At 29.0% G+C, this 22,302-nt stretch overlaps 4 protein-coding genes across 7 annotated transcripts; 3 read left to right on the top strand and 1 right to left on the bottom strand.

The window, feature by feature from the left end:
* The first annotated feature begins 1,588 nt into the window (after positions 1-1,588).
* LOC126852858 (peroxisomal multifunctional enzyme type 2) lies at positions 1,589-8,895 on the top strand. Of its 2 annotated transcripts, XM_050598104.1 has the most exons (16): positions 1,589-1,857; positions 2,362-2,499; positions 3,519-3,671; positions 3,759-4,031; positions 4,219-4,335; positions 4,432-4,562; positions 4,625-4,690; positions 4,778-4,838; positions 4,935-5,098; positions 5,249-5,372; positions 5,599-5,774; positions 6,088-6,264; positions 7,564-7,681; positions 8,079-8,276; positions 8,413-8,510; positions 8,615-8,895. In XM_050598104.1, the coding sequence occupies exons 1-16, from the start codon at positions 1,800-1,802 to the stop codon at positions 8,732-8,734; spliced, it is 2,172 nt and encodes a 723-aa protein (XP_050454061.1). In that variant the 5' UTR covers positions 1,589-1,799; the 3' UTR covers positions 8,735-8,895. The 2 variants fall into 2 exon arrangements, with proteins under 2 accessions (XP_050454061.1, XP_050454062.1); XM_050598105.1 differs by lacking the exons at positions 1,589-1,857; positions 2,362-2,499; positions 3,519-3,671; ... (7 more) ...; positions 5,599-5,774; positions 6,088-6,264 and adding an exon at positions 6,944-7,074.
* On the bottom strand, positions 8,724-14,197 carry LOC126852865 (ras-like GTP-binding protein RhoL). Of its 3 annotated transcripts, XM_050598124.1 has the most exons (6): positions 14,050-14,187; positions 11,916-11,960; positions 10,364-10,493; positions 10,005-10,119; positions 9,749-9,866; positions 8,724-9,492 (listed from the first exon to the last, which is right to left on the bottom strand). In XM_050598124.1, the coding sequence occupies exons 3-6, from the start codon at positions 10,480-10,482 to the stop codon at positions 9,290-9,292; spliced, it is 555 nt and encodes a 184-aa protein (XP_050454081.1). In that variant the 5' UTR covers positions 10,483-10,493; positions 11,916-11,960; positions 14,050-14,187; the 3' UTR covers positions 8,724-9,289. The 3 variants fall into 3 exon arrangements, with proteins under 3 accessions (XP_050454081.1, XP_050454079.1, XP_050454080.1); XM_050598122.1 differs by lacking the exon at positions 11,916-11,960 and having other exon boundaries at positions 14,050-14,197; XM_050598123.1 differs by lacking the exons at positions 11,916-11,960; positions 14,050-14,187 and adding an exon at positions 11,138-11,213.
* An 82-nt stretch (positions 14,198-14,279) lies between these two features.
* Positions 14,280-16,951, top strand: LOC126852863 (uncharacterized). The gene is made up of 6 exons (XM_050598117.1): positions 14,280-14,346; positions 15,396-15,488; positions 15,866-16,101; positions 16,260-16,323; positions 16,470-16,654; positions 16,737-16,951. The coding sequence occupies exons 1-6, from the start codon at positions 14,341-14,343 to the stop codon at positions 16,879-16,881; spliced, it is 729 nt and encodes a 242-aa protein (XP_050454074.1). The 5' UTR covers positions 14,280-14,340; the 3' UTR covers positions 16,882-16,951.
* A 377-nt stretch (positions 16,952-17,328) lies between these two features.
* Positions 17,329-22,165, top strand: LOC126853061 (exportin-2). The gene is made up of 16 exons (XM_050598454.1): positions 17,329-17,570; positions 17,656-17,801; positions 17,893-18,231; positions 18,315-18,422; positions 18,494-18,586; positions 18,687-18,854; positions 18,948-19,077; positions 19,156-19,319; positions 19,402-19,591; positions 19,808-20,006; positions 20,078-20,338; positions 20,488-20,579; positions 20,647-20,950; positions 21,066-21,233; positions 21,336-21,646; positions 21,801-22,165. Exons 1-16 carry the CDS (start codon positions 17,486-17,488, stop codon positions 21,944-21,946), a joined length of 2,904 nt encoding a protein of 967 aa, XP_050454411.1. The 5' UTR covers positions 17,329-17,485; the 3' UTR covers positions 21,947-22,165.
* The last annotated feature ends 137 nt before the right edge of the window (positions 22,166-22,302 follow it).

Here is a 22,302-nt window from a genome sequence, read left to right as displayed (position 1 = left end):
GCCAAACGAAGAGTGATGACTCATCGTATATCATATGTCATGAGAAGGCACAATGTATGCCTACGAAATTGCAGTGTCCATCAGTGTTCACGCCGATGAAACGACCGATATATAGGGTAAGGCACTTATATCACCTTGATTTGCGTCAATATTGTCGGATCTGAAGAGGAAAATGGGTCGGGTAACAAATTTGCATGGTGCCGACGTGTTATAGTCGGCATCGTTCCAAATGGGGTCGCTCGTTTTTGAAGCACGAAAATTTACGTTCTCGATGGAATTATATTTATAGGATTTTCTTTTACATTGCAATTTTTCTCTCTCGTTATATGTGTAAAAATGTTAAGGTCACATTGATGATTAGATACTTTACGAAATATTTCATCGTAAAGTATCCATTTTTTTATAACTATCAAAGGTTGACCAAAAGATATCTTCTCGATGCAACTTTTCCTCGACCCACATTCTTCCTTTTCCACAGATAGTATTGACGTAAATCAAGGCGATAATCTCACCCTATACATATATCGGAAGTTCCCTCTTTCCTGCTTCGCAACTCTTATCTATTACGATCAGACTACCGGTCGTACGTACATAGGCGTAGAAGTAAAATGTCTGATGGATACGTGTTAGGAGATCGATTGTGTATCATGGCAACGCGATGAAAGAATTAAGCAATTCAGTAAAGAATATTCGACAAGAAAATTTGCGAGCAAGTGTGTGATCGACAACCTCGTGAATGTTGTTCTCTTTTTGTCAATCTCGCTACACGTTTGCATTTTTTTTTTTCCTCTTCAATCATGATGCATGAATATCTAGAGGGGTCCTGCGCGAAAATGTAATCATGGAATACACACGCGCATGCGGATAATATTTTGGACGGAATAGCAGTCTAGGAAACTTATATTCGACTGTCATCTAGGGTAGAGTAACTGGATGTAAAATATATTAAGAACTAGAACATGTCCAAAATCATGTGGGTCGGCATATTTTTTTTTTTTTCATTAATAGCGTTTTCAAATGGACAAGTTTTAATACATTCCGAATCAATTAGTCACTATTTTATTATAAATTTCAAGTCTTTCATTGGCAGAGACGTTGCAATGACGTCTCTGCCAATTAATTTAGGGGTCAAATCTGCTTTATTCAAAAATTGTATGAGTTTTAATGTTTTCGAATGTAACAGGTTTAATAATTCTGTGAGCAGTAGTAATGACGTCATTGCATTCTATCAATAAAAGACTTGAATTCATAGTGATAAAATAATGATTAATTGATCCAGGTTGGATTAAAACTCGTTTATTCGAAAATGCTATTTGTTCTTCGCGATTTTAACGCGTTCCGAAACTCATTGAAAAAAGATTTTAATTTTCATTGTGGATAAAAATGCGGAACGTCAAACATCATCTGAAATTTGACATGTTAAAGCGGGGAGCACACACTTTTGCATAAGCGCATAACCATAAGTATAAGGAAATTGATTGGTTCATTTCGTTAGGCATATGTTTGTGGACCAATCAATTTCCTTATACTTATGGTTATGCGCTTATGCAAAAGTGTTTGCTCCCCGCTTTATGCGATAATGCGTATTATAAAATCTGGAATGAGTGGAGTATATTAAAAGTGGGGTTTAAATACTAAAATGAACTTTGAACCCAAATGATAGAAATTCTGCCTTATCATTATCGTTATTTTTGAAGCACAATCATTTAAGTCAAGCTTGAGACGTCGAGCAGAAAGTTTGTTTTTTTATCGATTGCCAGCAAGCTTTTCAGTGAATATTTTTCATTCAAACGTCAAGAATGCCGGAAGAATTACGTTACGACGGCCGAGTGGTTATGATAACTGGAGCAGGCGCAGGTAAATTGTTATTTAAATATCTATTTACAAAAAATTGGATGTACTTTCGAAGATTATCTTCCTCTTATTGTGGAGAGAAAAAGATAAACTCTGAACTAGTACAGCCAGTTCAGCTATAAAGAACGGATTTCGAATTTTATCCACCTCTGATTATGTTTTATTAATTTTTATATTCAGTGTATGTATATGCAGAATAAAGAAAATTTAATAGTTATTATAAAATTTATAATAAGGAGAGAAAATTTTTATTATTATAAAAGCAAGTAAAAAATATAAATACTTTCTAATTGCTTGCATAGTTTTCAAGAAAAATAATTCTCATTAAAAAAACAAGTAAAAATAAAAAAAAATAGAAATACTTTTAAATTATTTGTATAGTTTATAAGAAAAATAATTTTGAATATAGAATTAATGTAAATCATTGATATTATATATTGACATTTATGTATGGCTGTTATGGCTTTGCATGTCTACATATTGAAGTTAATATAATTGGTGTTTTAGGATTGGGACGAGCTTATGCATTATTGTTTGCATCCAGAGGTGCTAGTGTAGTCGTAAATGATTTAGGTAGCAGCAGACATGGAGATGGAAGTAGCACCATGAGTGCGGATGCTGTAGTCCAAGAGATTCGGCAAAATGGTTAGTGTCATGTCCAATTATATATCCTATTTAAATTAATTTTTTTAAGATAACTTTATGCCTTTATACTTTACTATTTATTTAATGATAAATAAATTTAAATGAATATTTGTAATGTAAAAAAAGTTCTTGAATTAATTTTTTTCTGGAGTTTTAAACATATTACATTTCTTAGAATTTTATAATACGCAAATTTTAATAGAATGAAAAGTGGAGATATTTATGTAAAAATATTTATGTAAAAAACTAGTTATTCAGTTATGCAATGTCATATTAATTGTTACACAAATTATTACTTAATAAACAGTTTTCATTACAACATAAAAAAATTAAGATATTTGATATTTGTAAATTTTTCTTTTTTTGTTTTTATTTTTATAAGTTATATTATTATAATTAATATATTTTGTGTCAATTCTGTTAAAAGAATTATGCACTTTATATGATTAAATTTGCTGAGAGCTTTAAAAGAATAACGTTTTCTTTTTTTTATAGCATTGATAAATATGTATTCTTTTATATATTTTGTTCAAATCGAAAAAATTGCAATTTATTTATTAATTTCTTTAATAATGCAAATTTGTCAGATCCATCAATTGACAAAATCTTTACTTAGTACTTATAAATGAAGTCAGGCCTAGAGATTATATTATTTATAAATTATACTACGCATAAATCTTAAAAGAAGTTGTACAAACAAAGAAGTTTATATGTATTATTTATTTAATCTTGTTTTGTAATTAAACTATTTTAGTAAAATAGACATACAATTTGTCAATTTATTTAAAGGAATTTATATTCTAAAAAAAAGCTATATAAATATGCACGAATTTTATATTTCTATTCTTTTTCTACAAATGCAATTCGTTTTGTTAAAGAGGATTTTTTTTTTTTTGCATAATATTTAATATTTTTTTCTTAATATGTAATTAACTTTTCTTAATATGTAATTAAATATGTTATTTAATTTTATATTATGAAATAACAACACAAAGTAAGCAATAATAATAATTTTTTAGGAGGGAAAGCTGTCGCGAATTACGATTCTGTGGTGAATGGTGCGAAAATCATTAAGACAGCAATCGAGGCATTTGGTCGTATTGACGTAGTTATTAATAATGCCGGTATTCTGAGGGATACATCATTCATGAAGATGACGGATGCAGAATGGGGTATATATATGTATATATACAAAATAAAATATGATATGCATAATTATAATTGTATAAATTTATACATGTTCATGCGTTTGTTTTCAGATGCGATACATGATGTTCATCTTAAAGGTTCTATGAAAACGACGCAAGCAGCGTGGCCGTATTTTGTCAAGCAAAAATATGGCCGTGTAATTTTTACATCGAGCAACAGCGGTTTGTACGGGAACTTTGGACAATCCAATTACAGCTCGGCGAAATTGGGTATCGTAGGATTAGCCAATACTTTGGCTATCGAAGGTGCAAAAAAGAATATTTACAGCAATGTAATAGTGCCCACAGCTGGCTCGCGTTTAACGGAAGACATTCTCCCACCAGGTGAATAATCTTTTAACATCCTCTTGTGCCGTAAAATTTTGTGCGAGCGTCCTAGGCTTATCAATTTCAATACATATATTAACAAATGAAATAAATTATAATATTACTTTATTATATGATTTTCCAGTAGTACTAGATACTTTGCTAAGCATCAGAATAAAATAAAAAACTATTTAATATTTTGCAGATATTCATGAGCAATTGAAGCCTGAATTGATAGCACCCATTGTTTTTTGGTTGTGTCACGAAAATTGTATAGAAAACGGTTCGATAATTGAAGCAGCATTAGGTTGGGCTGGCAAATGTGAGTTGTTGATTATTAAATTTTATGTCTCTGAGTAACTTACTTTCACAGAAATTTTTCTATTTAAAGAAACTATTTATCAATATATATTTATAGGTCATTTAGTCCGTGCTTCGGGTTGCGTTTTGCGGCAAAATTTATCGGCTAACGTTACACCAGAAAATGTACAAGAAAATTGGTCAAAAGTAATCGACATGACATCGGCAAAACGACTTGATTCAATCCAGGTAAAAAAGTTTGTACATATATTTGTTTTGATATCTTTTTACAATCATTGCAATCTTTTTAGGAAGCAACAGGAGAATTATTAGGCATTATTGAGAACTTGAAAAATGAAACTTCTTCTCCAAATAAAGTAAGCTATGTAAAGCTCCGTAAATTTCTTTCTTCTTTTATTAATTATAAGTGTTTTTAAAACTTTTTTTATTCCTGTTACTTGTAGGTAGATCATGTCTTGACGAATAATTACAACCACCGTGATGTTATATTATATGCGCTTGGAGGTATGTTAAACAGACCAAATACACAATAAATTCACTTCAATTTATCTAAAGTTATTTTTATTTAGATTTATTTTTATTTTGGATTTTGTATTTTAGTCGGAGCTACAGTTCAGGAACCAAGCGATGTTCGTTATTTGTATGAGAATGCTGACGAGTTCGCTGTTTTGCCTATTTTTTATGTTGTGTATGGACCTATAGGATGCATGTCCACTTCTATCCTGCAGGATGCTCTGCCAAATATACAAATTGATCCATCACGGGTATAGCTAGATTGAATTCTGTTATCTATTTTTAATATTTTAATGTTTTGTGTATTTAGTATCTTAACTTTTTAGTTTTATTGAATTTTATTTTTAAATTTGCATATTTATTTGAGATATTGCTATTTTATGCTATATTAATATTTGCAGATACTTCATGGTGAACAATATCTAGAAGTTTGTAAACAGTTGCCTACAGAAGCTACGGTAGAGACACACTTCAAGGTTCAGGATGTCTTGGATAAAGGAAAAGGTGTTGTTGTTTTAGTTCAACGTAAGTAAATCTTAGGTATTAAGGTAAAACTATTAAACTTTTGTATAATATTGAGAGAGATTAACTGAGACAACTGAGAGAGATACTGTTTATAATACAATTATAATATTAATGTCATTAATATTGAAATATCTACATATATGTGTATGTATAATTGTGCAAAATATTTACAATAATCTTTTTAGTCTACATTAAATACTAAATATAACATTTTGGATTTCTCTAGATGATACCTACAATGTAGCAAATGGAGAGAAGCTGTCAACTGGGCAGATATCGATATTCATTGTCGGTGCAGGTGGTTTTCAAGGAAAACGAACATCGACCTATATCATTCCGACCGTTGATCCTCCTGCTCGAAAACCGGATATAACAGTTACACAGAAGACTAATATTGATCAGGTATAAAAAATGGAAATGTGAAATACATTTTGTATTTAAACTAAGGAGAATTCTCTTCAAAACCTTAGAAAATACATTTAAAAAAAACATTTATGATTTTGAAAACTAAAACTTTTACTCTTAAATAATCTTCATCATTATTACATGTATATTTCATTAAAATCGAGTAATGTGATTTTGAATTTTCTTGTATATAAAAAAAACCTATGAAATAATCAAATGTAGTCTTATTTTAAATGTCTATGTATATTAAGATGATGTAAATAAATGATAATAATATAAATGTGTAATAATATTTATATGGCTTTTTTAGGCTGCTTTATATAGATTGAGCGGAGATCTCAATCCTCTTCATATCGATGCTAATGTAGCCGCGATGGCAGGTTTCGAGAGACCGATATTGCACGGATTGTGTTCGCTAGGATTCTCAACTCGTCATGTTCTACAAGCTTATGCTGCCGGGGATCCAGCCTTATTTAAATCTATTAAGGTATGGTTATCATTAAAGAAGAAATGTTTATAAAGTATCTCATGCTAAATTTTATAATTTGAAATGCGGTAACGATCAGTTGTTCTGATAATGTTAAATAGAGAAGAGAGATTTTTTATTTATGATGTTTATATTAAGATGTCTTAAACAACGAACATTATTTCACATTATGCAACACATATGCAAAAATAATTGCAATTATTGCATAATGTGAAATTTAACAAGTTAAAAAAGTAAAATTATTTAAGCTGTCTATATAGAAATATTCTACACTTATATTTTAAGATTATTTTATGACGAAAATAAATTAAAATTGTTAATTTAAATGTAGTTTAAAAAAAAATATTTGTGAAAACAAATCTTAGAATAAATACGAAAAATTATTATCTGTAGTATATGAAATATAACTTTATAATTTTAAATATAATATTATGAAATTGAATAATAATTAATCAATCAATTTTTGTGAAAGTTATAAAAAGATTAAAATTATTTTTAAATTTTTTTACATAGAAACAAAGTTTGACATTAAAACAGACTTAAAATGTGCTTGTCATGAATCTTTGTATTAATTTGCATCTGAATTATCTTATAATGATATACACAGGATGCGCATTCAATATTTATGTAAAAGATAGCAGTATGGCGATAACAATTAAATTTAATTTATTTAAAGTTTAAAGTTTAAAGCATAGAAATAAAGTGCAATGTGGCATTCAATAGTCAGCGCGCTTGTAGTGAAGAACTTGTTTAATTGCGCATTAATGTAAATCAATTGTAATTAAGAAAAAAGAGAGAGAGAAGGAGAAGGTAATTTTTAGGATAAAAAATAAATATTTTAATTATAGCATGTAAAAAAATTGATACGAGGAATTTAGGAACGTTATTTTAAGTGTTGCAAAAATAAAGTGATATTTCTTTGTTCTAGTAATTATTATATGTATTTACATAAGAGTTATTGTTGATTTTGGATAATTAAGCATTTTTGTTTATTGCATATATAATTACAAATTATATAAATTTCTTTATTTTGATTATACGAAATGGATACAGTGTATCCATGTTTGTATATATTATTTGTCATAGTATTTTTTGATACAATAATTATCAATCTTGATTTAATTATGATAGTCAATAAAATTACATACCATTTTATGTAATTATGTAATATTGATATATACAAGATTTTCTTTTTATCATTTTAATAATCTTGTATAAATATAATCTTAAATTTTGGATAAATATTTTGAATAAATATTGATAGTAAATTATATAAATAATATTATATTATAATTCTAGGTAAGATTTGCAAAGCCAGTTATGCCAGGTCAGACTTTACGCACTGATATGTGGCGTAATGGTAACAGGATACATTTCCAAACATCTCTCATGGAGACTGGCGTACCAGTTATAACAGGTTAGCTATTTTTCATGAAATTTATAAAACCATATGATTATTTGATATAAATAAACACATACACACACTATAAATTGTATAACTGCTTTTCTAACTAAAATACAGCATCTATATTTAAAATATTTAAAATATTATTCATTCTATATTTAAAATATTACATTATACAATATATAATATGATATGAAATGATAAATACTTATTTGAAGTACATTATTCTAAGTGTTTTGAAAAATTTTAGTGTTTAATAGAAAATTGTGAACATTATCTTCAAATTATTATTAATATATAATCAGACAATTAAAATTATAATATATGTAAAATATTCTTTCCCTATTTGAATAACTTATTACTTCCAGAAATAGAGTAAATAATAAAAATAGATTATTTTACTTTGCAGGTGCTTACATTGACCTATTGGACATTAAAATGCAAATTCCCCGAGCAAATGCATGTTCTGGAAAGGAAAATATACAAAGTGACGCTATATTTGCAGCTATTGGTGAACAGGTGAAATTAAATCCAGATCAAGCTAAAAAAGTTAATGCGATCTTTCTGTATAATATTACTATTGATGGGAAACCAATATCCGAATGGAGTAAGTATCAGAAATTATTTTTAATTAATCAGATTTAAGAAACTGTGATATTTATATATCAAATATTTTTAATTATGTACACCGGCAACAACAAAGAGATAATATTAAGTATCTATATAAATAATTTTTGTCATAGCTCTTGATTTAAAGAATGGAGAAGTGCATAAAGGAAAACCTAAATCTGGAAAAGCAGACGCAACGCTTACTGTTGAAGATAAAGATATGGTTAAAATTGTAAGTTAGCTGTATGAAAACAGAAACACATAATGTATATACATATATATATATATATATATATTTTTTTTTTTCGTTTACAGTATTATGATTGTGTGTTACAGGCACTAGGTAAATTAAATCCACAAGTAGCATTTATGCGCGGAAAATTAAAAATAACTGGAAACATTCTGCTTACACAAAAATTGAAGACTCTTATGGAAACCAACAAAGCAAAGTTATAATCTTTTATATTATCGTTGTAGTTTTAAACAAAAACATGTGGCTGGAGGTATTTTTCATGGGGTAGGCAGATATAATTAATAGTATATATTATGTTTATATATATTGTTATTGTTTGTTATAATGGAAATTTTTATAAAGAATTTGTTGCATTCTGGGAAAATCTCGATTTTATGATTTTCTATATCTATTATATATTGTAATACGTTTATAATAAATTTATTCAATTAAAAGACGTGCTGATAAACATTTGTGAAAGTTTATAACGAAGTTTATAAAATATTTTTCATCGCAAATGAAAAAAAAAAAAAATATATATATATATATATATATATATATATATATATATATCTTTTTTATATGAAAAAGAACTCTTGTCTCAACACAAAAAGAAAATAATGTGCTTCAGGAATGATAAGAATATATAAAATGTACAAGAAAGGCACAAAGAGAAGACGCGAAGAAATCTTTGGTTTAACATTGATCTGAATAATTATACTCTTAATAACTATATTCCTAATTCAAAACTAATTGTATTAATTTCAGTACTTGACATTTTAAAGGATGCAGCAGAGCTTTCTCGATCGGGGTTTTTTCAATACAGCTTTAATAGCTTCCACAAAGACTTCTTCGAGACCCTCCTGCTTTATAGCAGAACATTCGACATATTTAATTGCCCTAATCTTTTTTCTCATTTTGTTGCAGTCTCGAAAACTGACAATATCCATATTTTCTTGATTCCTGAGATCTGCCTTGGTACCTAATAATAAGAAAATAATAACGTTTATATGTTTATATATTAATGAATTTTCAATATAGACGAATTTGTGCGTTATATAAGATGATATGCGCGCGAAAGAACTATAATAAGTATTTATACTTATTATGTTCGTATATATCTTGTACTAAATTAAAGATTTGAATACATATATAGAAAAACTACGGGGAAAGATTTATACTAAATATCATACAAAATCTATTATTTTTATTTTTTATGACTATGTGTATGTACTTACCTACGAGTATAATCGGCACATTGGGACAATGCGCTTTGAGTTCCGGATGCCATTTACTCGCTACATTTTCGAAGGAACTACGAGCACTTATGGAGAAACAGATCAGGAAGCAGTCAGTCTGCAAAAAAGAAGAATGATTACGAGAATGTACATGCACCAAATTCGAAAAGAGAATATTTTGACAATATCAAATTTTTGTCAAAAGAACTAATCTTCTCGAATTGAAAAGATTGAAAACGTTCGAATTATCACATACGTTTGGATACGATAACGGTCTAAGTCGCTCGTAATCTTCTTGACCAGCTGTATCCCATAACGTCATTTCGAATTGCTGTCCACCTACACATATGTTGTCGACGTAATTATCGAAACTGCAAAAAAAAAGATACATTGAATAACTTAAATTTTAAACGAGATATAAATCGATTGGTGTCCAAAAAAAAAGAGATTACGATTATTCACGGAATTAATCGAATATGTTAAAAAATTCACTACATTTTTTAACACAACGTGAAAGAAGCAAGCGTATAAAAATAAATATAAATCTATAGAATACTCTGTCATAAAGACTGTCGTTGTAAACTATGACATCATATATTATGCTATGATACTTACACGGTAGGTACATATTCCGTTGGGAATTCTTTCTGCGTATACGTGATGAGCATGCATGTTTTTCCGACCATGCCATCGCCGACGGTCGTAATTTTAATCGGCCTGTTTCGAGATACCATCTTTGTTTTCTCTGCAAAGTAAAAACATGATTTATTTCAGAAAAAGAGAGAGAGAGAAACTTATTGTTTATAAATTACTAAGTTATATATTTTGCAATCTTGACTTTATATTAACATTTTTTTATATCTTTAAAAAAATAAATTTTTTTTTTTTTGTTAAAGTTTCATTCCGATCTTCTGTTATTCAGATATTCGCGCGCGCGCGCGAAGATGCGATTCATATTTTTTAAGCTGTGAAAAGAAAGCAACGCGGGTGCATTCAGTCATTGCATGACTCTACGACTATCCCTGTCGTTATATATGCCGTATCGCACATCAATTAAATGAAACGATCGTTTCATTTCTATCACTTTTTTAATATCAACGATTTTACTATACAAAGAAATTATCCATGTATGAGTAAATCTATTTTTATCATTTATTTGTATAATTTAAATAATTTGATACACGTGTGATATATAATTTAAAATAAAAAAATATAATATTTAATGTTATGGTTTTAGTTTAGAAACGTGATTTGGAGGAAAGGATCCCGCACTTTAATTTCTACAATGGACGCACATATTCTCTATCTATATTATGATCAATTCATTCGCTTGGAGGAAGATACACTCATTAGCAAGGGCTCTTCGTATAAGGGGTTAACGGAACTCACTGCTGGCATTTCTTATCGAGTACAAGTCATTATCATCGCGCCGTCCGGTCGGACTCTCCGGCTACAATGATCTGCCTGAATAGAAACGGTGATAAATTGATAATATGTTGCGATAATTGTTATCGCGGTCCATATATGAGTACATTCGTCTAAAATGTAACTTTGCAATAAGAATAAGACTTAGATTATTCGTATAAATATATTTACCTGTGTTCTCGTTATGTACTTGAACTAACTGAGAAATTTAATCTCATTTTATCTTGATATTGAATGTAAACTTTTTATTATATCATCAAAGATAATTCCCTGGTAGTTTATTTGATTATTATTGTTATTATATATAACATGAATGTTTTCTTTATTATTATGATCACTACTTCATTAATAGCAATTACTAAATTGAAACAGGTTTTTGATTTTTTTTTCTATATGTAATATATCTTATTGTTACTTTAAAATTATTAATATTCCGCGCATATTAAATTTATTTCAATAAATTATAGCATAATCAAGCTCTTATATAATGTACAATGAATTATAAAGTGATATAAATAATTTTTTAGATTACGATTTCCGAATAAAATATTAGCGAAAACGAAGGTATCTACCCCGACTGACTCATCACGCTATGGGATGTAGCAATTGCTTAATTAAAACACGCGTGCAAACTGGAGTCATGTTTCCTAATTTGTGTTATGCCCCGATGACACTAGGGTCAATATACTCTTGTGACAATTTTAATTCGCGTGTCGAGACTAGGAGGGACGAGAAAACTCACTTCTCTTTTTCTTTCTCGTTCTCCTACAGGTATGCTTCTTTTTCTCTGCGAAAATATGTTTTACATTTTTATTTAATAAAGGAAAAAGATAAAATTAGAAATATTAAGATAATATAATTATTTTTTCGATAATTCTGTTAAATATTTTAAGAAATGTTGTTTCTGTTACAAATTATTAATATATCATCGAGCATTCTGCGTTGAACTATAAAAATGGAAGTCACATGTGAAGGAAATCATGATGTTAATATTCCCTGATCTTATCTATCTTTCCTTACACATATGTTAAACTTAAATAACACGCACGATCGATCGACTGCGTAATGAACCTAACGAAGCGGTTCATATGTAAACATCGATGCGTGTGCGCAAGTTACACGGTCTTAAAGCGGCACAAATTTGCGTGAACGGGAAAATATTGATACAGAGATAAAACTCGGTAAAAGAATGCTCATAAAATCATTTACGCATTCAACGATTGCAAATTATGATTTATAATAATTGAAAGCAGATCATCCATAAATAGATAAAAATGTAAAATTAATTTAGTAATAGATCTCTTAAATATTAATAATTAATTAATAACGAAATTTAAGATAAAATATTCTTTAAAAAAAAAATGCTTTGTACAAAAGGATATAAACACCATGTAATCAATGTGATTGCTACATCCTTCATCATAACAGGATATAGAGTGGTAGTCAGTGCGCGGTTATTTATCAGTTAGTGGTCCTGTTTCACACAAGATTCTGAGAAATCTTTTTCTATTAGATTTTATGGAAGAAAATCATGTGTAAAGAATATTTGTGGAAGAATATTCTATAAAATTACATAAACACAGTAACTGAATTAAAAATTATATGCTAGATATTTTGGCATTAAAAAAAAATTTTCCTCGAGAAATTATCCGACATTGATATGTATAATAGAATGCCAAGTAAATAATTGTATAATAGAAAAAAGCAAATATAAAAAATGATAATCAATTCAATTAATTTATAGAAACTTAAATACGATTTATTTATTTTTATTAAATTCTAAAGATCTGAAGTACATTATATATCAAAGATAAAATATGAAACAAAAAATTCCTCAAAAAAAATTTAATATAAAAGAATGTTCTTTGATACAGTCATATCTATATTTCTTTTAAATTAGAATGTGTGTTTAAGAAATTGGCTCACACAGATTATCTTAGAATTGTCTAAATTGTAACGTCACGCAAACCACGCGAGTGCAGAACGAACAGGAGATTTCAAATATATAAAGGAAATGATTAATAAAGAATATTTTTGCATTAGAAGTTTCACGCAATAATATAACAGACAAAATATGGCAGAATTAATATATTTAGCATATATTTTTCTCGATTTTCCGTTACTTATATTTACGTGAGATCAGCACGTAATTCGCACACGTAAGATCACACATTAAACTGAATGATAAAGTGTTGAGACTCATCGTCAAAGGAGTGATAAAAAGATAAGATAATTAAAGAACAAATTACATACACAAAAGAAAAAGAATCGATTTAATACCTCTTTGCTAAATCTGACATATATTTTTAAAATTTTGTTATTATATTATTTATTTATATCAAATTATTGAAATTCTGAGATAATCTGCTCTTTTGTATCGCTAATTTTAACTTAATAATTTTTTTTTATCTATATTTGCTATTAGGTCGGTATATTTAAAAGAAATAATTGGGTATAGTTTACCGAAATATATAAGAAATGAGAAAAATTACAAGTATAAACAGAATCCCAGACACATAGTATCTAAATATTTTACAGTCTAACTTAAAAAAATATATGATTAATAAATAAGGAATGAAATATAATTTATCACATATAATTCTATGATTTTTTTTATTATACATGTCATTTTAATTGTTATTTTTCAATTTTATAGGTTTCGGGAGAGAATTTAATAAATGTTTAAAGAAGAAAACAGAAGAACAGATTCTTTTAAAAAGCGTATGAAATGTTTGGATAAGTTTGGATAATCTTAAGAAGTCTTATAATTATTTCTTATGATTTTATAATTATATATTAATCATATTTGTTTTAGGTAACGTCTTTGCGAAATAAATTTTATTGTTTTTTCATTGCAACGAATGTATATTACTCACCGTGAGGTACGTCATACGTGAAGAAAACGTGCGTTAATCGGTGACACTGAAAACATTTCGCATTACTTCGGAGATACAGTACGTACCTCGTGCACGCGCACACACATGCTCAATACTTGAACGATATCGAAACCAAAGGAAAAGAATGGATGACGCGTGCCGCGCATACGCACGTCGCAACGGCCGTTCGAGGACTGCCAAAGACTGCAGAAATGCGCACGGATTAACCGTGACAGTCGCCGTCATAGGAAAAATCAGCTGACGTGGAGCAAGACGCAGCCTGAAACATTGATGCGCGTATGAAAATCAGATATTGACTCATCTTTTTTAATTGTAATTTAAAGATTTAATACAATTAATATCGGGAAGAAAGATAAATTTTTTATTTTTAACTATCTATATATATATACATATATATATATATATATATATATATATATATATATATATATATATATATTATTATATACGCTACGCTTGCAAAGTTTGATGTATATATAATTAAACGTTAAGTCCGCTTTAAACGATTTATAATTGGTGACAAAATTTAAAACAGAATTTTATTCATATAATTTTATGCACCACATATTCTAGTGAGTGTATATATCATCGATGTAAACGGTCATCAGTTGATATTTAATAACTAGGCTCGTTTTTTTTTCATATCCACTTTTAAAAAAGATATATTAATATTGAATAAAAAGAACAGATATTTATATTGAATGCAATGTGTAGTCTTGCATATGATACTTGAGAATGACGCAAATAGCAGCTGAGGTATCTTGATTGATATTGTGTTCGTCTGCTTTAATAATGTCGTCGATTGTTTGACGAGTTTGGTACAATAATCACGATCAGCATTTCGGTGCTGTTAAAAGTACTTGCGTTGGCTTTATGACAAATACGTTTTGCAACTTTATTATTAACTCGCAGGAATCGATTACCTTTATCGCTAAAAAAAAAATTAATATATTTTACCGCGTAAAATAATTTTATCTTAATATTCAAATTTCCTATCACATATTTTGTGTGTAATGCGTAAATATATTAAATTCTCAGTTTCTCCAAAAATTGCGGGCCTTCACTGCGCAACTCGCAAGTCGCGTTGCGATTGGTCAATTTGAAATTTTATCGATTCTCAAAAATCGAGTATATCGAGTATATCGAGGATATTCGAATAAACGCAGTTGCCTTCAGTTGAATTCATCTTGTTGCGATAGCTACGTTCGATTTTTACTGTTAAATTCTGAAAACCGTGATTTCTATAACGCATCTTTATTCAAAAAAGTGTATGATATTGATTCGACAAGATATTGTATAAGCGTTGCGTTACTCATTATTAGCAGAAGCGAGAAATGGAAGAATCCATGAACAACGAGATCGGTCTCGAGAATGTCGAAAATTCGCAATCAGACATGATTACTTCTCACATCAAACAGGTGAATATGTAAATGAATAAACAGTAATATCGTATACTAACGATAGCTTACAAATATACTCTCGACGAAGCGATTTTGTTATTTTTTGCTTGGCACACTTAGCCAACTTGTTTCAATTTTAGATTCGTAACAAAATCAAATGGCAAAGGTAAAGTGCGAAGCAAAATGCTGCGAGATCACTTCTCGAGATAATAAAAAACGTTATGTACAATTATTTATGTTATGAAACAGGCATGCAAAAATATTATATGTTTTCTCTCTCAGTTTATACATTATTTTATAAGCTTTGAATTTGCATTTGAAACGTTCCAAATTTCTCAAAAATGTGAGTAAAATGTACGTGCATAAATGCTAAAAAAAAGAAAACGATATTTCAGCTTGTAACATTAAGAAAATCGGTCAAAAACTCCGATAGAAAGGTACAATGTTTAAAAAAGTATATGTCGAACTTGATCGAGAGTAATCGCAACATTGAAACAAACTTGGAGAAACTAGAGGAAAACGTGTTCGACATTGATGCAAAGATAACAGCAGCCACGAAAATTCATGACGTAAAGAAACAGGAATTGAAGGATTTGGAAAATACTAGAGCGAATACATTGCGTAAACAATGGTAAAATCTTGTAAAAATAAAAATATGTAAAGATAACACATTATATTTTCAATATTAATCTGAGAATATTGTTTTAATTGTTACTAACAAAAAAAAATTACGTAAGTAAAAAATGAAAGCCTTATGTAAAGAAAATTATTTTTAATATTTTATTTCAGGGATGATTCTTTATCGAAAATAGGAAACTACGCGAATGATTTCTCCCAGTGGATAACGGAATATGTATGTTTCATAACAAAGAATTTTTATAAATTTTACTGCTTTAAATCAGCTCTCTATACACTATATAAATACGTATTTATTTTGTTCATATGCCATTTGTAAAAAATTAATTATAAAATGCGTAATTCCTCTCTTTATTTGTAAAGTCGAAGGACGTCTTGATGAAGGATATTGAAGATCATCAGAAAGAGTGCAAAAAGGTTGCCCATGAATTTGCATTTTTGAAGAAAGAAGTGGATGACATGAGAAAAAAATACGACTTAAATTGTATTGAAGCTAATGTGGACATTGATGACTTACCGAATCTTGATACCGTAATTTCTAATATCAAGTAAAAATAATATATATATATATATATATATAATTTATTGATATAAAATTATTAAAACTTATCGCAATTTTTATTAATCCAGGTCAAGCAACAATAAATTAATACACAAAACTAGATCTATGGAAGATAAGTTAAACAAGATACAGAAGAAGTTAAAGCAGTGCAAAATTGCAGTTAACGAATACAAAATGAAGGAAAATACGAAGGAAAATATGAATATATTTTAAAATATATATGATTTAATAAAAAAATTCTTTTTTTTATCTCTTAATAAAAATGAATTCAAACATTTTAAGAGGATATAAAAATTAAATTATTATATCAAATTCAATTAACTAATGTATAATTTCTGTAATTTATAATCATAGACAATTAATATGTATTATATATCAATGGATATTTTTACACAGTTTAGTTATTCAAATTCACAAATTAATCCATCTTGATGTAACTTAATTATATAATTAAAAGTATAAATATGTATTTTTCCATTTATATAATAAGTTATAAGTTATTTATATCTCTTGATACTCTCGTTTCGTGCTCGTAATAACATTTAATCGGATTGCCGGCATTGCGTGCGCAGAGAATCTTACATCTCTTTTTGTAATACATTCGCGCCAATTCTGTTCAGCGCTGTGAACGTCAGCCAACAGCCAATAGCGGACGTTGGTATAATTTATAGCAACCGAAAGCCGGTTGGCCGGGTTGTATCTGCCGATGATGCGGCGCTGATTTTTGGTTTCTTTGCCGATGTCGTCGTGTTGTATCTTTTGAAGAGAGTGAACAACTACAAATTAGAAAGAAGCGATTTTATTTTCAATCGCCAATATGGAGCTTACCGATGATAATCTGTTAACGTTGAGCGAATATCTGAAGCACACTCTTAGCCCGGATGTGAATGTCAGGCGTCCAGGTCGGTATAACCTATTTCAAATTTATTATCTTTTTAAACATTTAGCATATTCGTTATATTAATATATATCCGATTTATATTTCAGCCGAGAAGTTTTTAGAATCGGTGGAAGTCAATCAAAACTATCCCTTATTGCTGCTTCATTTGGTAGACAAATCTGAAATTAACATAACCATTAGAATCGCTGGTGCTGTTGCCTTTAAGAATTATATTAAACGTAATTGGAAAGTGGTGGGTATTTTATTTTGTTTATTCTAGAGATTGCACACAGTTTAAATCATAATAAAAGATTTGCTATAATAAAATGTTTTATTTATTTCAGGAAGAGGATTCAGTAGATCGTATACATGTTCAGGACAGAGATGCTATCAAGAAATTAATTATTAATCTAATGTTACATTCGCCAGAATCAATACAGAAACAATTATCAGATGCTGTATCTATCATTGGAAAGTATGATTTTCCAAATAAATGGCCAGAGTTGATTGATCAGATGGTAGAGAAGTTCAATACCGGTGATTTCCATATAATTAATGGAGTTTTGCACACTGCGCATTCCTTGTTTAAAAGGTATAGATACGAATTTAAAAGTGAGACTCTATGGAGAGAAATAAAATTTGTATTGGATAAGTTTGCGAAGCCTTTAACAGATTTATTTTTAGTGAGTATTTATTGTTATTTTGTATACATTAATAATATGCATTTTCTCATAGAGTAGTGATTCTAAAGAAAAGTATTTTACAGGCTACAATGAATTTAACGCAAGTACATGCTAATAATGTAGATGCTTTAAGAGTCATATATAATTCTTTAGTTATTTTATGTAAAGTGTTCTATTCTCTTAATTTTCAAGTAAGTGTATTTGTTACATTTATTTATATAAATGAGAATTTATTATTAAGAGCTATGATTAACACACATAGGATCTACCAGAATTTTTTGAAGACAATATGGAAGCATGGATGAGAAACTTTCATACCTTGTTAAATGTGGATGTTCCTTCCTTGCAGACTACAGTAATTTACATATTCTGATATTATTACAATTAATTGTTAATCATATTACAATTAAATGTGTAAAATCAAAATAATTTTTTAATTTGAAATTTATTTAAAGGGCGAGGAAGAAGCAGGTGTAATAGAACAATTAAAATCGCAAGTGTGCGATAATGTTGGTCTATATGCCCAAAAATACGATGAGGAGTTCCAACCGTATTTACCCGAATTTGTTACAGCAGTTTGGAATTTACTAACGTCTACAGGACAACAACCCAAATATGATGCAGTAAGTGAAATTTAATATCACTCCATCAAAATTTTTAAGAAAAAATTTGAGTTGTAAAATGTAATACATCTGCATAATGATATATTATTACAGCTAGTTTCAAATGCATTGCAATTTCTGGCTACAGTAGCTGATCGAGCACAATATAGACATTTATTCGAAGATCCGACAACTCTTAGCAGTATATGTGAAAAAGTCATTATTCCTAACATGGAGTTTAGAGGTATAATTATATCTATAAAAATATAATAATATGTTATATATTTTTATATTAACAAATCCTTAAAAATTAATGTTGCAGAGTCGGACAGTGAACTATTTGAGGATAATCCTGAAGAATATATTAGACGAGATATTGAAGGCAGTGATGTAGATACCAGAAGGCGTGCAGCATGTGATTTAGTTAAAGTATTGTCCAAATATTTTGAAGCAAAAATTATGGAAATCTTTGGAGCATATATACAGGTAAATATATATGAGAAATATTAGTTAATTTTTTATTTTGCTACAAATATTGTAATATTTTCTATATTGGTGTGGTATTTAGATAATGTTGCAAAATTATGCCGATAAGCCGTCAGAAAACTGGCGCAGCAAAGACGCCGCTATTTATCTCGTCACTAGTAGTGCAAGTAAAGCACAAACGCAGAAGCACGGAGTTACTCAAAGCAGTGAATTGGTATCGTTACCGCAATTCGCTGGACAACATATTGAACCTGAGCTAGCAAAACCAAACGGTATATCAAATATTCTGAAAGTTATTTAATTTGATTAAACTTAAATTTTTCTATTTTTTAAATTTAAGCTAACTTTATGTAACATTGTTCAAGATTTAAATTTAATTACAACTCTAAAATTAATTATATAATATAATTTCTAAAAATTAAAAAATGTTTGATATAGTTTACTATAACGAATAAAAAGAATTACAATGCAATAATAATAAATTTCAGTGAATGAGTTTCCGGTACTTAAAGCAGATGGAATAAAATTTATAATGACATTTAGATCAATATTACCACGTGATATGGTAATAGGAAGTTTGCCGCAATTGATAAGACATCTCAGCGCCAGCAGTATCGTGGTACACAGTTATGCTGCTTGTGCAATTGAAAAAATATTGGCGATGAGGGGTGCTGATAATTTGTCCATGTAAGAAATAAAAATAATATTTTAATCATTAATCTATGAATAATAATTAAAAATTTCTTAAAACTTTCTAGAGTCAAAGGTGTTGATCTATCACCATTAGCAACAGATTTATTGAAAGGACTTTTCGCGTGTATGAACATTCCGGGTTCTGAAGAGAACGAATATGTTATGAAGGCCATTATGAGAAGTTTTGGAATTTTACAAGAAGCCGTGATGCCTTTCTTGGCCGAATTACTTCCTAAACTCACCGAAAAACTCGCGATTGTATCTAGGAATCCAAGCCGGCCAAACTTTAATCATTATCTTTTTGAAACCTTAAGTTTGTCTATCAAGTAAGTCATCAGATTTTGATATAACGACTTAATATATATTATTTATATGTTGATCAAAAACTTAAGTTACTTCAATTTTGCTTGCTTTTCCTTTTATTTCATACTTTATGATACTTTTCTGTACTTCATACTAATAAATTTTTTTTTAGAATTGTTTGTAAAACGAACCCTGAGGCAGTATCATCTTTTGAACAAGCATTATTCCCCATTTTCCAAGAAATTTTACAACAAGACATACCTGGTAAACTATTTTTATATTATAAATCATATAATTGCAAATCATAAATATTCATGTATTTATTTTTCAGAGTTTATTCCCTATGTCTTTCAAATTCTTGCACTACTTTTGGAATTACAAACCAGTCAAAATATACCAGAGACATATATGGCTTTGTTCCCATGTCTATTATCACCTGTACTATTCGAACGTCAGGCCAATATTCATCCTTTAAATCGTTTGTTACAAGCATTTATTAGTCATGGTTCGCATCAGATTGTAGCACAAGATAAAACAAGTGCATTATTAGGGGTATTCCAAAAGCTAATTGCTTCGAAAGCGAACGATCATGAAGGATTTCTACTAATACAAAGCATCATTGAATACTTTGAACCGTGAGAACTTTTCTCTCTCTCTCTCTCTCTCTCTTTTCTTTCCTTCTTATGAACTTTTATTCACATTTTACATCTGACTGTTAATGCGTTAATTAATACCAGTATAATATTACAGGAGCATTTTGGAACCATATATGAAACAGATCTTCGTGCTTCTCTTTCAAAGACTTTCTGTTTCAAAAACAACGAAGTTTGTGAAAGGTCTAATAGTATTTTTTGCATATTACATTATTAGGTACAATTCGTCGAACTTGATTGCGATTATTGATCAGATACAACCACAGTAAGTTTTATAAACGTGATATACTAAATAATACATAAAGATATATATACATCGCGCGCATTTAAGAAGTATAAGATACTATAGTAAATCTTTTGTGCTCAGAATGTTTGGAATGGTAGTGGAACGCGTGTTTATAACCGATTTGCAAAAGATATCGGGTGTGATAGAACGCAAAGTGGTGGCTGTCGGAATGTCAAATTTGTTGATTGATTGTCCCGCAATGCTTGAAGCTCCGTATAATTCGTACTATCCTCGTCTATTGGCCGCATTAGTAGAATTCTTTGAGCTGCCACAAGATCAAACTTTGTTGCCGGAGGACGATGTGTTTCCGGAAGTCGACGATGCGGTGGGATACCAAGTGGGTTACAGTCAACTCATCTGTGCAAGAAATCCTCGGAAAGATCCCTTGCCAAGTATGTCGAGTTTCTTTTATTTCAGTCTATTTTATGAATATTTTTTTTCGACATTATTTTTTTATATTGTATAAATATATACAATTTTTTTGTAAATATGTAGTATATCAACATATTTAGATATTTAGAAATATATATATATATATATTGATAGATATTGGTGATATACGTTTACATTTGGCACAAGGCCTCGGAAGACTATCGCCAGGACATTTGCCAGGATTGTTAGGTCAGATTCCCGAACCGAACGCAAACCACTTGAGAAATTATCTCCAAACGGCCGGTATTACTGTTGCATAATATGAGCTATATGTCCGAGACAGATTGAAGATCCATTTGATAGCTCGAAAAATTAACAATATTGAACTTGATAAATTGTAATTAAAGGAGAACCCCTTTTATACAGTAATTGTACAATTCGTGAAAAATACACATTATCGAGAGATTATTTGTCATAGGAGATATAATAGGAAGTATTTGTGTCATTTTATACCGTAATTTTGCCTACATCCTATATATATATATATCGTATATTATAAAATAAAATAGAATGCGTAAGCAATTTATGTATTTGCATCTATGCTTTTAATGCACAGAAACTGAGAAAAAGTCTAAATTTTTCTTGTTTCTGTATGTAACAACTCAAGTTTATTAAA

Source organism: Cataglyphis hispanica, chromosome 11 (assembly GCF_021464435.1).
Source record: "Cataglyphis hispanica isolate Lineage 1 chromosome 11, ULB_Chis1_1.0, whole genome shotgun sequence".
Classification (NCBI taxonomy): domain Eukaryota; kingdom Metazoa; phylum Arthropoda; class Insecta; order Hymenoptera; family Formicidae; genus Cataglyphis; species Cataglyphis hispanica.
This window is presented reverse-complemented; position numbering and strand designations above follow the sequence as displayed.